This window comes from Schistocerca nitens, chromosome 1 (genome assembly GCF_023898315.1).
Source record: "Schistocerca nitens isolate TAMUIC-IGC-003100 chromosome 1, iqSchNite1.1, whole genome shotgun sequence".
NCBI classification, from domain to species: Eukaryota; Metazoa; Arthropoda; class Insecta; order Orthoptera; family Acrididae; genus Schistocerca; species Schistocerca nitens.
This window is the reverse complement of record NC_064614.1, coordinates 744,688,879-744,705,304: the sequence shown is the minus strand read 5'-3', so window position 1 is coordinate 744,705,304 and position 16,426 is coordinate 744,688,879. Positions and strand designations below refer to the sequence as shown.

At 37.7% G+C, this 16,426-nt stretch overlaps 1 protein-coding gene across 1 annotated transcript in view; it reads right to left on the bottom strand.

Annotated features, from left to right (window-relative positions):
* Nucleotides 1-503: 503 nt before the first annotated feature.
* LOC126260409 (CAD protein) overlaps nt 504-16,426 on the bottom strand; it is a 543,685-nt gene continuing 527,762 nt past the window's right edge. The window contains exons 31-33 of the mRNA XM_049957741.1: nt 13,124-13,302; nt 9,911-10,115; nt 504-1,220 (exon numbers count right to left, since the gene is read on the bottom strand). Coding sequence (XP_049813698.1) covers nt 1,023-1,220; nt 9,911-10,115; nt 13,124-13,302 — 582 coding nt within the window. The 3' untranslated portion in view covers nt 504-1,022. The remainder of the gene's footprint in view (nt 1,221-9,910; nt 10,116-13,123; nt 13,303-16,426) is intronic.

Sequence of the window (16,426 nt, the reverse complement as noted above, 5' to 3'; positions counted from 1 at the left end):
CAGTGATACAGGAAAGACAATAATACTGAGAACAGAATAAAACACATTTGGAGGCATCACTTTCCCACATGCCCTCGTATGTAACTTACAATGTTGCCAGTAGGAGGAATGAAAAGATGGCACGTAATGAATCTGGTAATGTGACATTCTCTCATCATCCTCATGCCCATATTGCTATACGGCAGTGGGTTGAAGGGTAGTGTTCATGCTGAAAGCAAATTATTGCCTTTAAAATTACAACAGTCTTAATATGGTTTCATTATGCCCTAATTTCTTCTTTAACACAGTAAATTCTACACAATTTGCTACAGTATTCAACAGGAGCATCTATTTCACAATGTATGAAAAGAGAAAAAGAGTAAAAACCAAGTGCACATCCTTGTAACCTTCTGTATTTGTGAAGTTAGATCCTGCAATTTTTCTCCATTATAGGATGTTGGAAATCTATTATTAATATTTACAATACATTACAGTAAAGAAAACAAAACAAAATTCTCCTCCTGATAATTTTATTCAAAATTGATATACAGAAGTTTAACAGTGCAACTGATAAGTTGCTAACATTTGACATACAATACACTAGCAAGTGATACTTTGACATTATCGAGTTCAACAATTTCAAAATTACAAATGGACTGCACAAAAGGGAAAGATGGTGACAATGATGGAAAATGACAATTTTTCAGTCTACATGGGCAATATTCAGAGAAAATTAGATTACTTTCTTTATTAATAACTGAATATTGCTAGATTTTTTTACATTTTGTTAGTTGTGACTGGCTGTTTTTACAGAACAGCTTCATATGAATTTCAGATTTGTCATAAAAAAATACAGCGAATATAATTTTTTGAGTGTCTTCTTAGATACTCTCTATGGAATGTTGCATTCTAATACATAATCACAATACTGACTCAAAACAGAAATAACTGTGATAAAAAAAAAAATATGTTTATCACTCATGGGCACATATCACAGTGTAAAGGTTGAAAGGTTCCTCACAATGCATCTGAAGAAGTTTCTATCAACATCGCCCAAGAACCATTGCAAGCAGTGCCATACGAACATACATTCCACATTCTGCTTGACGGAAATAAGCTGCTCTTGGATCAATGTCAAGCTCTGGGCTGATCTCGAACACACGTGGAAGAGGATGCAGAACAACCATTTTGCGTTTGGCCAGTGTCATCAGTTCAGGAGTGACCACAAAATGTCCACAAGCCTGTGAACAGAAAACACAATTTTTTCTATGAAAATTAACGCTGGGGAATATTACTCTCAGTTACAAGTTACTCCAATAATATCCAGTAGTGCTGGTTTTCGATATCATTTACATCTGGTCACTTCAAAGATGGATTATTTTATGAAAAGGATAAGTTGGTTCTGACTTAATAAAGGAGACATTAAGTTGCAGACAGGCACAAAGAAAAAGACTGCTACACATTGGAGCTTCTGAAATAGAAACACACACACACACACACACACACTCTCTTGGCCTTTCCACTGTTCACAGGTGGATTAACTTTTCTATGAGGCGCATTCAAGTTCTAAGGCCTCCGATTTTTTTTCTCCGGACTGGAAAGAGATACAAACATGCGCATTGTTTTAAAATGAGGCCGCGTTCATTGTCAATGTGTCCCAGAGATGGCAGCACCGTACGGCAGATGGAATTTTACCGCCAGCGGCGAGAACGAGAACTGTTTTAAATACTTAAAATGGCGACTTTTCCTTACTTGAACAGCGTGCAATCATTCGTTTTCTAAATTTGCGTGGTGTGAAACCAATTGAAATTCATCGACAGTTGAAGGAGACATGTGGTGATGGCATTAGGGATGTGTCGAAAGTGCATTCGTGGGTGCGACAGTTTAATGAAGGCAGAACATCATGTGACAACAAACCGAAACAACCTCGGGCTCGCACAAGCTGGTCTGACGACATGATCGAGAAAGTGGAGAGAATTGTTTTGGGTGATCGCCGAATGACTGTTGAACAGATTGCCTCCAGAGTTGGCATTTCTGTGGGTTCTGTGCACACAATCCTGCATGACGACCTGAAAATGCGAAAATTGTCATCCAGGTGGGAGCCACGAATGCTGACGGACGACCACATGGCTGCCCATGGGGCATGTTGACGCGCAACGACAGCATGAATGGGACTTTCTTTTCGTCGGTTGTGACAATGGATGAGACGTGGATGCCATTTTTCAATCCAGAAACAAAGCGCCAGTCAGCTCAATGGAAGCACACAGATTCACCGCCACCAAAAAAATTTCGGGTAACCGCCAGTGCTGAAAAAATGATGGTGTCCACGTTGTGGGACAGCGAGGGTGTAATCCTTACCCATTGCATTCCAAAGGGCACTACGGTAACAGGTGCATCCTACGAAAATGTTTTGAAGATCAAATTCCTTCCTGCACTGCAACAAAAACGTCTGGGAAGGGCTGCGCGTGTGCTGTTTCACCAAGACAACGCATCCGCACATCGAGCTAACATTATGCAACAGTTTCTTCGTGATAACAACTTTGAAGTGATTCCTCATGCTCCCTACTCACCTGACCTGGCTCCTAGTGACTTTTGGCTTTTTCCAACAATGAAAGACACTCTCCATGGCCGCACATTCACCAGCCGTGCTGCTATTGCCTCAGCGATTTTCCAGTGGTCAAAACAGACTCCTAAAGAAGCCTTCACCGCTGCCATGGAATCATGGCGTCAGCGTTGTGAAAAATGTGTACGTCTGCAGGGCGATTACGTCGAGAAGTAACGCCAGTTTCATCGATTTCGGGTGAGTAGTTAATTAGAAAAAAAAATCGGAGGCCTTAGAACTTTAATGCACTTCGTACTTCTTACCACTGTAGATTATGCCATAGAAAGAATTCCAGGTCTTTTGGTGGCTACCAGGTTCAATAATGAGAAGTTTGATTATTTTTGCCTTGGTAAATGTACTTGGTCTGGTATGTATAATTTGAGGATCTTCAGTTATAAATTAAATATGTCATTAGAAACATCTGTCCATAATTTGACACCAACTGCCTGCATTAGTTTACTATACTACTTCTTTAGTCCTCTCTTATAAACAATGGAAGAAATAAAGGTAACCACTCACTTTACAGTAAGGTGTTGAGCCTATGACAGGCACATGTCTGAAATTTTAATTACCCTTTCAGTGGCCATACTTGGAGCCACACAAAATAGGGGACTGAGACTTTAGAGAAGCTCGCACTCAGAAGGGAAGAGGGCAAGGGTTACATTTAGCATAATGTACTGATGCTACGTGGTCAAATTTTCTCTTGATCACATGGCCATTTATTCAGCTAGACTCTCTCATAAAAGGCTGTGTAGAAATTACAGCAGAGCTGACACCTATCATGACTGCTTTCAGAGCTGGTCCTGTCTGATGTGAGGGAGATACTTGTGATGTGACTTGACCAGGATGTGCTGTGGGGTGCAGATGGTAGGCCTTGCACTTGGGCCTTTTACAGGAATATAACAGCTGATGTGCTAAGTGCATGTAGTGTAAGGACTGACTACCTGGACATCTAACTCCTCTCGCAGTACAAGCATCTTGTAGCACCAGAGATGGGGTTTGTTCATCCAATGTACCCTTCCAACCCACAATATCTCACTCCCCTGTCGCACATCCACTTCCAACCTTATCGCCATGTCTTCCATTATCTCCCTCCCTCCTTCCCTAACCCCCCCCCCCTCCACTACATCCACGTTGTTTTCTTCACAGTCTCCCACTTTCTCTGCTTTATCTTGCAGCTTCCTCTCTTCAACCTATTCTACAATTTCATCATCCAATTTTCCTGCCATCTTGTTGCCTCTTTCTCAACCTCCTCCTTCCTTCCTTCCACCCCATTCCATCACACACAAACCATACTCTCAATTAAGCTGCAGCACCAAAACATTTAAAGCGAGCACACATGCATATATGCCTTTCTTCCATTGTTCATACAGGGTGACACAGAATAACGGGAATGTTTGAAATGAGTAGTGGCAGCCATGGGCAGCTGGCAACACTGCAGTTTCATGACAGTTAGCAAGTAAACAGTCTGCCATTTCAGTAATTATGGATCAGTGGAACGGACAACAGCATGAGTTAACCATAAATATGTTTTATGAAAACAATGATAGTTTGGTAATGGCGTATAAGGAACTTTGATATTTTTATAATTTACTATCTCATGATGCCATTCCATCGGTATAGGTATAGGTATAGGTATAGGTATTCCTGCTTAAGGGAAGTCTCTCTAACAAAGAAACCACTTTCGACAAAGCTTAGGTATCCGAGGGAATTAGTATATTTCATAAAAATATACAAGGTATTAGAGATAAAGTTAGTGAACTGTTTATAGATGTTGACTCTGAAATTATTGGTCTATCTGAACACTTCTTAAATAAGGAGATAATTTAGAGGCTTCCTTTACAAGGATACAGGTTGGCTGGCATCTTTTCTAGGAGCTCTTTGTGGTGTGGGGGAGTAGCCATGTATGTGAAAAACGGTATCCCATTTGAGTCAATTGATGTTTCAAAGTACTGCACTGTAAAGGAGCTTGAATGTCGTGCAGGTGTGGTTAAATTTAGTGGAGTTAAACTTCTAACTGTTGTTATTTATAGATCCCCAGACTCCGATTTCACAACATTTTTGCTAAAGCTAGAGGTGGTTCTTGGTTCACTTTATAGGAAATACAAAAAGTTAGTTACATGTGGTAACTTCAATATTAATTGTATAAGTGACTGTGCAAGGAAAAGGATGCTGGTAGACAACCGTATTCTTTCCATCGAGAGTGCAAGGAAACAGTAGAACAACCATAGACAACATTTTGTTCTGTTAGCAAAAATAGTGAATGGCCTTTCAGATCATGATGCACAAGTTTTAACTCTAAAAGATTTTTGTGCTGCAACTCATGTTAAATACAGTTATCAACTTTTTAGGAAAGCTGATCCAGTTGCTGTAGAGACCTTTGTAAACCTTATCAAGGAACAAGAGTGGCAAGATGTTCATAGTGCTGATACAGTAGACGATAAACATAATGCTTTCCTCAAGACTTTTCTCGTGCTCTTTGAAAATTGCTTTCCGTTAGAACGTTCAAAACAGGGTACTAGCACAAACAGGCAGCCTGTGTGGCTGACTAGAGGGATAAGAATATCCTGTAGAACAAAGTGGCAATTATATCAAAACGTTAGAAACAGTCAAAATCTAAATGCAGCAGCCCATTACAAACAGTATTGTAAAGTGCTTAAAAAAGTTATTAGGAAGGCAAAAAGTATGTGGTATGCAGATAGAATAGCTAAGTCTCAGGATAAAATTAAAACCATATGGTCAGTCGTAAAGGAAGTGGCTTGTCGGCAGAGACAGGTCGAGGATATAGAATCAGTGCGTAGTGGGAATGTCCGTGTTACTGATAAGTCGCATATATGTACAGTATTTAATAATCACTTTCTGAATGTAGCAGGTGAACTAAATAGAAACCTAGTCCCAACAGGGAATCATATAGCACTCGTAGAAAAAAGTGTTCCGAGACTGTTACCTGAATGCTCCTCCATGGTACTGACAAGAGGGAGATTTAGTTAATAATTAAATCACTGAAGACCAAGAACTGTCATGGAAATGACTGGGTATCTAGCAGAATACTGAAATATTGTTCTATGTATGTTAGCCCAGTACTTAGCCATATCTGTAACTTTCCTTTTAGGAGTGGTCGGTTTCCTGACCGATTAAAGTATTCGGTAGTGAAGCCACTTCATAAAAAGGGAGACAGGGATAATGTTGACAATTATAGACCTATTTCTATGCCATCGGTGTTTGCTAAAGTTATTGATAAGGTTGTATATACAAGGTTACTGGAACATTTAAATTCACATAATTTGCTGTCAAATGTACAGTTTGGTTTTAGAAATGGTTTAACAACTGAAAATGCTATATTCTCTTTTCTCTGTGGGGTTTGGATGGATTAAATAAAAGGTTGCGAACGCTAGGTGTTTTCTCTGATTTAACGAAGGCTTTTGACTGTGTTTACCACAAAATATTACTGCAGAAGTTGGACCATTATGGAGTAAGGGGAGTAGCTTACAATTGGTTTGCCTCTTACTTTAAGAACAGAAAGCAGAAGGTAATTCTCCACAATATAGAGAGTGGTAGTGACGTTCAGTCCCAATGGGGCACTGTTAAGTGAGGCATTCCCCAAGGATTGGTGCTGGGGCCACTGCTGTTTCTTATTTATATAAATGATATGCCTTCTAGCATTACAGGTGATTCAAAAATATATCTGTTTGCTGATGACACAAGCTTGGTAGTGAAGGATCTTGTGTGTAATATTGAAACATTATCAAATAATTTAGTTCATGAAATAAGTTTGTGGCTTGTGGAAAATAATTTGATGCTAAATCACAGTAAGACTCAGTTTTTACAGTTTCTAATTCAACAAGAACTGATATTTTGATCAGACAGAATGGGCATATTATAAGCGAGACTGAACAGTTCAAGTTCCTGGGTGTTTGGATGATAGTAAGCTGTTGTAGAAAGCCCATGTTCAGGATCTCGTTCAGAAACTAAATGCTGCTTTATTTACCATTAGAACAGTATCTGAAGTAAGTCACAGTTCAACACGAAAAGTAGTCTACTTCGCATATTTTCACACGCTTATGTCATATGGTATTATTTTTTGGGGTAATTCTTCCAATTCAAAAAGGGTATTTTTGTCTCAAAAATGGGCTGTTCGAGCTATATGTGATGTAAGTTCGAGAACCTCTTGTCGACCCCTATTCAGTAGTCTGGGAATTCTGACATTGCCCTCACAGTATATATTTTCTTTAATGTCATTTGTTGTTAGCAATATTAGCTTATTCCCAAGAGTTAGCAGCTTTCACTCAGTTAATACTAGGCAGAAATCAAATCTGCATGTGGAATGCACTTCCTTGACTCTTGTGCAGAAAGGAGTGCACTATTCTGCTGCATCCATTTTCAATAAGCTACCACAAGAACTCAAAAATCTTAGCAGTAGCCCAAACGCTTTTAAATCCAAACTGAAGAGTTTCCTCATGGTTCACTCCTTCTATTCTGTCGAGGAGCTCCTGGAAGAGCTGAAAAATTAAGCAACTTCCAGAGTTACATTGTTGATTTTGTTTATTTAAACTTACGAATTGTCACCTGAATACTTTTCTTGTATTTCATTTTATCTGTTTCTACTATCGTGTTATAATTTCATGTATTGACTCGTTCCATGACCATGGAGACTTCTACTTAATTTGATCCCATGGAACAATAAATAAATAAATAAACATGTGATAAAATGTTGGATTAATAACTTTGAAGAGACTGGATCTGCCCTCAAGAAGAAACAAACAGGACGGCCAAGAAGTGTGCATTCTCCAGTGAACATTGACGCTGTACGCAAGTCTGTCTTATGGAGCCCACAACAGGACAATGTTCACAGAATTCTTCATCTTGATTTTTAGTTTCACCTGTACAAACTACAGATGGTGCAACAATTAAAGGACAACAATTACTGGTTACGATTAGGATTCTGTCAACAAATGATGATAAAAATAAACAATGACAATAAATTTCTAAACAAGCTGTGGATGTCAGATGAGGCACATATCCATCTCACATGTTATGTGAATGAACGAATCTACCATTACTAGGCAAACACAAATCCTAATGACATTCATGAGCACCCTTTACATGCTAGTAAAGTGACAGTATGGAGTGGTGTTTCATCACATTGGCCATATTTTTTCACAAATGAACAGGGAAAAACAATAATTGCCAATGCTGATCATTATGCGGAGATGTTACAGACTTTCATTACACCTGCATTGAACCACTTTCCAGACGTTCAAGAAGCCTTGTTTCAACAGGATGGAGCAACCTCTCACACAGCACGGCAATCATGGCATATGTGTGAGAACTGTTTGGCAACTTTGTGATCTCAGAATTTGGTAACATTCCCTTGCCCCCTGGATCACCAGATTTACGCATTTGTGATTTTTTTCTTGTAGGTCTACCTAAGAGCAGTCTACACAACTCAACCAAGAACCCTGGATGAAATAAAACAGAGAATCCGGGATGCAATTCACAGTACCCTAACTGAGATATTGCACCAGTCAATGAGGAATCTCAACAGCAGATTTCATGATTGCATTTGTGCAGAAGGATGCCATCTAAAGGACATAATTTTTTAAAAATAAGTTTTCAATTACTATGAATGCAATTTTTTTTCTTCATTACTTCTACTTTTATTAGATTGTGGAAATGTTCCCAGTTTTCTGTGTCATCCTCTATTTCACCTAGGCACTTCCAGCATCATATTAATCCTTTACAAGCCAGTAACATGTAAAGTCATGGAATTATTTAGTGGCTATGGCTTTACATTTCTACTATAACTAAATTTGAGATCTGTGGGACTGTACACACAGATGCTCTGGAAAAAATAAGAAAATAATCACTGTAAAAATTTTGCTACAGGTTTAGTTTTGAATGTGAATACCACATTTTTTTTTCTATTCCTATTTATTCCATTTTTAGGGCCTACACATATAATTAACACACTTATTTTAGAAAGGATAATTATAATAATGATAGTAATAAAAGTTTTTTTGTATGTCAATTTGAAATTTAAATAGTGAAAGGTATTTCACCACTTTTTACACTCAATTAACAGCGAAATCTCACTTAGTATAGCAGTTAATATGAAATCTGACTGTGGTAGTTGCAGACAAGTGAGCAAGTACATTGTTCTTCTAAAACATAATTTCGTTCTTTATCAAATGAAATTGCTTTCTCTTGACCAATTCATTGTGAAACAAATCCAAGAGAGGTATATTATGGACTGTAAATGTTTCCACACAATCAATAGAAGTCATGTATGCTATGTAAGTATCTCAATGATGCTTTGAGATGATGCGTGTCTTTGTAGTATACTTTCATAGTAATATTTGTACTCTGATTGTTCCTTTCTCTCAAGTAAATTTAATGATATTTAACTTTGACAGCAAAGACGTTGATGATCATTTTATTATAATCTTTGCCATGAAGTCACATCACATGAAGATAATCAAACAGAACACATACAAAAATTTTTACTCCAAATGGTATCCTTCCAAAAGTGAATGAATTATCCTTAGAGGAGGTGAGGTACTTCTCTCTCTATAGTATCCCTTTTGGGCTGTTGTGGAATAAAAAATGCCGTTTCATGGAATCAATTGCCATTTCAGAGTAAAGACAGAGCACAGACAGAACGTTGACATTTGCTCTGTGCACACATACGATTGGCAGCCAACAGTCTGTCAACAGTCTTTTATCATGGGTAAAATTTTCATGTTTCCAGTGGCGTACGGCCAACTGGTTATTTTGCATACTTCCACAATCAGAAACAGAAACTCGCAGTAGTTCTATCTCTCTCTCTCCAACATAAGTCTGCATAGCTTCATTTCAGTTACCAAGTGCAATACATTCATTGTATCTCGGCAAATGATAAGGATGCAGTTCCCTACAAATTAATGTTGTCTGCCCAAATGCCTTCATAAAGATACCAGATTACCCCTCTGTCTTTTTGTCTGCCAACAGTATTTACTCTTCCTAATGAATTATATCAAATATGGTTTCAATGCAGCAGGTCAACGGATTTTGCTCCTGCAGATTGTTATTCTCCTCAGTTAATATTTTGATTTAACTTGGCATCACTGTTATTTGCCCAATCAGAAATGCTAGTCTTCTGTAAGCATAAAAAATTATCTTTGGGGAGCTTTGCACATGTAATACAACCACATTTATAATAATAATAATAATAATAATAATAATAATAACAATAACAATAACAATTATTATTATTGAGATGTCTAAAGTGAGAGGAGGATTAATTTACACATAAACTAAATTTAGAATTGTTACTGCATTCATAATATTTACCTTCTCATATGCTTCTTGAGATGGAAATCTCTCTCTCTGAATGCGGGTCATATACAGGACATCTGTTTCTGGAAGAGCTTCCTCCAGCGTACTAAATTCTTCCTGTGGTATGCCTTTCGATGCAACAAACTGAACAACATTTAAAGGCATTCCAAGATTTGGTGGATTCACATACCTCAGCTGCACATTGTATAATGTAAGCAACCTATGGAAAAACATTTTATTTCATTATTTATTTTACTTTGGCAGATATTACCCACAACACATTTTGTTCTGCACTAAAGTTCAAATTTGCACAAATGTATATAAAAATGTTTTTAAGTATAGGACCACTTATCATAATAAAAACTTATGTAACTTATTTTACTAATCATCCATGTAACGATTAAAGCAGACCAAAACTAGCTGGCAGAAAATTGCTCACTATGTTAAATATAAGAAATTAACATTTTTTAACAGCATTTATGAAGACTTTGGCAGTTCTGTAAGATAATTCCACACACAAAACTTTTGTTACTGTCTTTTGGTAATGTTTAAAATGTTCGAGAGCTCAAAGTCCATGGATAAATTTTGTGCTTTCTGCAAAATTTAGAGTTGAACATCTATGCTGGAGTTCATTCCTGCCCAAGAAAATGTTGAAAATCAAGGGAAAGGGAACTGTGCTGTAAAAATACAGAAACATTATTTCTCAACACAAGTGTAAAAGTATAGAAACTGAATCATTTTATAGTTAAATGGAGAAGAAGAAGGAGAAGAAGAAGAAGAAGAAGAAGGAGAAGGAAGAGATACTAAATGTGTCATGTATAACTGTACTGAATAGCTGCTTCCAAACCACACACAATTTTAACAACCACTATCTTTAGATTTGGTAACAATAGAACAAACTGCCAGATGTCATAAAATGAAGAATATGCTGTCTATCAAATACATAATTAGGCTACTGAGGATTTTCATTGTTCTTACAGGAAACAGAAATCTTGATTCAGTCCTTCATTTCTATCTCAGAGGCAACTTGAATTGAGAGAAAATGTAAATAAACAATCATACAGAACATATTTGATGCCATGTCTAGGAACTACGATCTCTTTTGTTATAGTAAACAAACAAACGAAGTCTGGATCACAACTTATCTTACTGATTACCAGTTTCAATTGATGTCAAATGTCATCTTCAGGTCTGGCACTACACAGTGCAGTTTATCAACAACAGTGTAGAACTAATACCAATGTCAACATCAGTTTTACACAGCTATTGACAAACTGCCTTTCCTGTTACCTGACCTGAATATTATCGGCAGTGCAGATTGAAGCTGGTAGATGGTAATATGAGTTGTGATCCAGGTAGTGTTTGTTTATTTATTCATTTATTTATTAGTAATGTAGGAATTATGCATAAGAGTAGTTGGATTTGCCAGTGGAATGAACAGCAGCACTAATTCAATGAGGAACCTATTTTATGAAACCAAAACAAGCAGCATGTGATGTTAACTTATTATGTTAAACTTCCTACACCCTTGGCTCGATCTGCAGCATTGCACTCAAGTTTTACTTTACAAAAAACTAGGCATTCATGTGATCTGCAAAGTCACACAGCCTGCTAGGACTAAATGGATCCCATGCTAATCCAATACGATGCAATTCCATTGCTTTACAATAATAAAAAAATCACACTGCAGATTTTGGTAGTATTCAACTTTTCTAATCCCCAGATCCAATATTATGTTGCAATATGATGTAAACTAGCCTCACATTTGTGTTTTAGTTAGAAAAACCTAATGTTGCTCCAGCACAGATAAATAACAGATTTTCATTTTTAATTCTCCCACAAATTCTGAAGACATACTATAACAATTCTAAAAATTCATGATGTGCAAGTCCGAAGAGGAGCCAACATTGACTCGGACCACTATGTAGTGTGGATCAAAGTGAAATTTACTCCAAAAGGAAATCTCGTCTTCAAAAATTTGACACCAAGAAGATCAAAGAAAGCAACATAAAATAAAAAGACATTAAGACTCGCCGAGGAAACACTCACGGGCACAAAGTAAGAAGTGAAATGCATGGGCTAACTGTCAGAACCCTTTGAGATAAAGACCGGTGTGTGACAAGGTGATGGATTGTCACCACTGCTCTTCAACCTTGTTCTGGATAAAGTCATCCGAGAATGGGAGAAAGATTTGAAAACCTAGGACCACTGGAAACCCATTCAACTCTGATGAAAGAATGATGACATCAAGGTCAGTTGTTTAGCTTTTGCAGATGACCTCACGATACTAGCCACCTGCAAAAATACAGCAATCAAACAGATTGAAGTCCTCAAGGAATGCGCTGAGAAAACTGGACTACAAATTTCATTCGAGAAGACCAAGTTCATTTCCACTAAATTCAACATTCAGGAACTGAACACAAAATATGGGCAGATCAAATGAGTTCCACACTTCAAATATCTCGGTGAGGTCATGGAACTTATAGGGTTGGAAAAGGAAGCACAGAAAGTTCGGTTACAAAAGCTCAAATGAGCATATGAGAGAATGCGTGAAATCTACAACAAGAAATGTACATCCATTCATACAAAGATCGAACATTATAATAAGTGATTAAACTTGAAGTGCTGTATGCGAGCGAAACCTTGGTACTTAATAGAAAAGGCAATTTGGAGAACATCTTGAAGGAGGAAAGAAAGATTATGAGGAAAATGCTGGGACAAGAACTATCCAACCTTGCTGCAGGTATCAGGAAACAAAGGCTGAAATTCTATGGGCACATTTACAGACTCCCATCTTCAAGGCTAACTCATAAGATTTTGACACACACTGCAAAACAGAATAACATTCCATGGATAGAAGAAGTAAAATATGACTTGAAGAAGTCAAATATGACTTGGAAAAGTCATAGATAGGAATATCGGACATACTAGACAGGAAACTTTACCATCATAAGATAAATAGATGGGTAGTAAAGCCAGAGAATGAAGTCCCTAAAAGATCAGGGACCAAGTGGTCAGAAGAAAGGAAGAAAGCACATAGCAAAAGAATGAAAGCTATATGGTCTATTAGAAAGGTGAATCATAAATGTAATGCGTGATCCATGTGGGTCCATATGCTCGTAATAACACCATTTCTAGAATGAATATTAGTGTGTGTAGGTAACATATAAGCACACAATTCATAATGAAAAACACAGCTATACATTCAGAAACTAAATATACAAATACCTGGCAAGAGAATGCACTGTCCTTCCATGTCTAAGATCTCCCACCATTGTTATTGTCAGGCCATTCACAGTGCCTATTTCTTCTCGAATTGTGAACACATCCAGCAGTGCCTGGGTAGGGTGTTCACCAGTACCATCACCGGCATTCAGCAGTGGTTTACGGCAATGCTGAGCAGCACGCTAAAAAAAAGAAAAAATCCCTTTAACAAAGTTTCACATGATTTATTTTCACTTTTAAGAGAACAGAATGAAGGAAGGCTCTCTGTAAAGTAATGAGTAAGTACTCAGTTTCTTACAGCACACTCTCTTTTAAGAAAAGAGTGCAAAAGAACCAGAATATTTGGGAACATATAAAAATCGAAACAGCGATTGAAAAGCACATTATTTATGAAGCAGTTCCTAATAGCATGTTCATTTGTTTCACCACATATCCTTGCGAAAATTCTATAGCTCTGCTCTTCCAGTTACCTCATCAAAATTTTGTTTTACAAAACTACAACTGTAAGCAGTATCGAAAAAATGTGTTGCAGACAAATGGAGCCTGGCTTAATAAACTTCTCACAAAAATATCTCTAAACTTAAGGGATACCCCTTAAGTGACAACTCCAATGTGATCAAGAAGAAATAACATAAAAGACCATAGACATAAACCAAAATCTCTAGGTGACTTGTACGAGCGATAACGAGAACTTGTAGCCAGCATTAACAAGTTTGAAGACGTTAATACTTCACTCCTAACGTGCTACTGATGCGTCACAGACTGAGGCCGCAATAATACAACAGTATAATAAGATGTATTGTTGGAGGCGGAGCAGTACCAACAATGTTTCGAATAGTCAACGCACCCCAGTTTTTTGTCCTAAAATTTGGGAAAAAACATGCGCGGATTATTCGAGTATATACAGTATATTTCTTTGGGCTGTCACTACTGCATCTTTGTCAAAGATTACAACAAAGGGTAACTGTTTATGGTAGACAACGGAGCAAACATCCCTGTCCAAACAACAACAGGAAACAACAAAAGAGCAAGGACTGAATTTAAACCGTTTGTAGCAAATGGTTCTTAGAGCTCATCCTTTTGTTGTTGTTGTTGTTGTTGTTGTTGTTGTTGTTGTGGTATTCAGTCCTGAGACTGGTTTGATGCAGCTCTCCATGCTACTCTATCCTGTGCAAGCTTATTCGTCTCCCAGTACCTACTGCAACCTACATCCTTCTGAATCTGCTTAGTGTATTCATCTCTTGGTCTCCCTCTATGATATTTACCCTCCACGCTGCCCTCCAATACTAAATTGGTGATCCCTTGATGCCTCAGAACATGTCCTACCAACCAATCCCTTCTTCTAGTCAATTTGTGCAACAAATTTCTCTTCTCCCCAATTCTATTCAGTACCACCTCATTAGTCATGTGATCTACCGATCTAATCTTCAACATTCTTCTGTAGCACCACATTTCAAAAGCTTCTATTCTCTTCTTGTCCAAACTATTTATCGTCCATGTTTCACTTCCACACATGGCTACACTCCATACAAATACTTTCCAAAAAGACTTCCTGACATTTAAATCTATACTCTATGTCAAACTTCTCTTCTTCAAAACTGCTTTCCTTGCCACTGCTAGTCTACATTTTATATCCTCTCTACTTCGACCATCATCAGTTATTTTGCTCCCCAAATAGCAAAACTCCTTTACTACTTTAAGTGTCATTTCCTAATCTAATTACCTCAGCATCACCAGACTTAATTCGACTACATCCCATTATCCTCGAATTGCTTTTGTTGATATTCATCTTACATCCTCCTTTCAAGACACTGTCCATTCCATTCAACTGTTCCTCCAAGTCCTTTGCTGTCTCTGACAGAATTACAATGTCATTGGCAAACCTCAAAGTTTTTATTTCTTCTTCATGGATTTTAATACCTACTCCGAATTTTTCTTTTGTTTCCTTCACTGCTTGCTCAATATACAGATTGAATAACATCGGGGAGAGACTACAACCCTGTCTCACTCCCTTCCCAACCACTGCTTCCCTTTCATGCCCCTCGACTCTTATAACTTCCGTCTGGTTTCTGTACAAATTGTAAATAGCCTTTCGCTCCCTGTATTTTACCCCTGCCACCTTTAGAATTTGAAAGAGAGTATTCCAGTCAACATTGTCAAAAGCTTTCTCTAAGTCTACAAATGCTAGAAAAGTAGGTTTGTCTTTCCTTGATCTTTCTTCTAAGATAAGTCGTAATGTCAGTATTGCCTCACATGTTCCAATATTTCTGTAGAATCCAAACTGATCTTCCCCAAGGTTGGCTTCTAGTTTTTCGATTCGTCTGTAAAGAATTCGCGTTAGTATTTTGGAGCTGTCACTTATTAAACTGATTGTTTGGTAATTTTCACATCTGTCACCACCTGCTTTCTTTGGGATTGGAATTATTATATTCTTCTTGAAGTCTGAGGGTATTTCGCCTGTCTCATACAACTTGCTCACCAGATGGTAGAGTTTTGTCAGGACTGGCTCTCCCAAGGCCGTCAGTAGTTCTAATGGAATGTTGTCTACTCCCGGGGTCTTGTTTCGACTCAGGTCTTTCAGTGCTCTGTCAAACTCTTCACGCAGTATCATACCTCCCAATTCGTCTTCATCTACATCCTCTTCCATTTCCATAATATTGTCCTCAAGTACATCGCTCTTGTATAGACCCTCTACATACTCCTTCCACCTTTCTGCTTTCCCTTCTTTCCGTAGAGCCAGGTTTCCATCTCTTGATATTCATACAAGAGGCTCTCTTTCCTTCAAAGATCTCTTTAATTTTCCTGTAGGCAGTATCTATCTTGCCCCCTAGTCAGATAAGCCTCTACATCCTTACATTTGTACTCTAGCCATACCTGCTTAGCCATTTTGCACTTCCTGTCGATCTCATTTTTGATACGTTTGTATTCCTTTTTGCCTACATTTTTATATTTTCTCCTTTCATCAATTAAATTCAATATATCTTCTGTTACCCAAGGACTTCTACTAGCCCTCATCTTTTTAACCTACTTGATCCTCTGCTGCCTTCACTATTACATCCCTCGAAGCTACCCATTCTTTTTCTTCTGTATTTATTTCCCCCATTCCTGTCAATCGTTCCCCAAAGCTCTCCCTGAAACTCTCTGCAACCTCTCGTTCTGTCAGTTTATCCACTCCCATTCCATATTCAGCTACTACTTTTTCCTTCTCTTCCTTTTCCTACACTGGAATTCGAATCACACATAAATATTAAATGTTCATTTTCATTTCCCTTCACTATCTGAATAATTTCTTTTATTTCATCATAC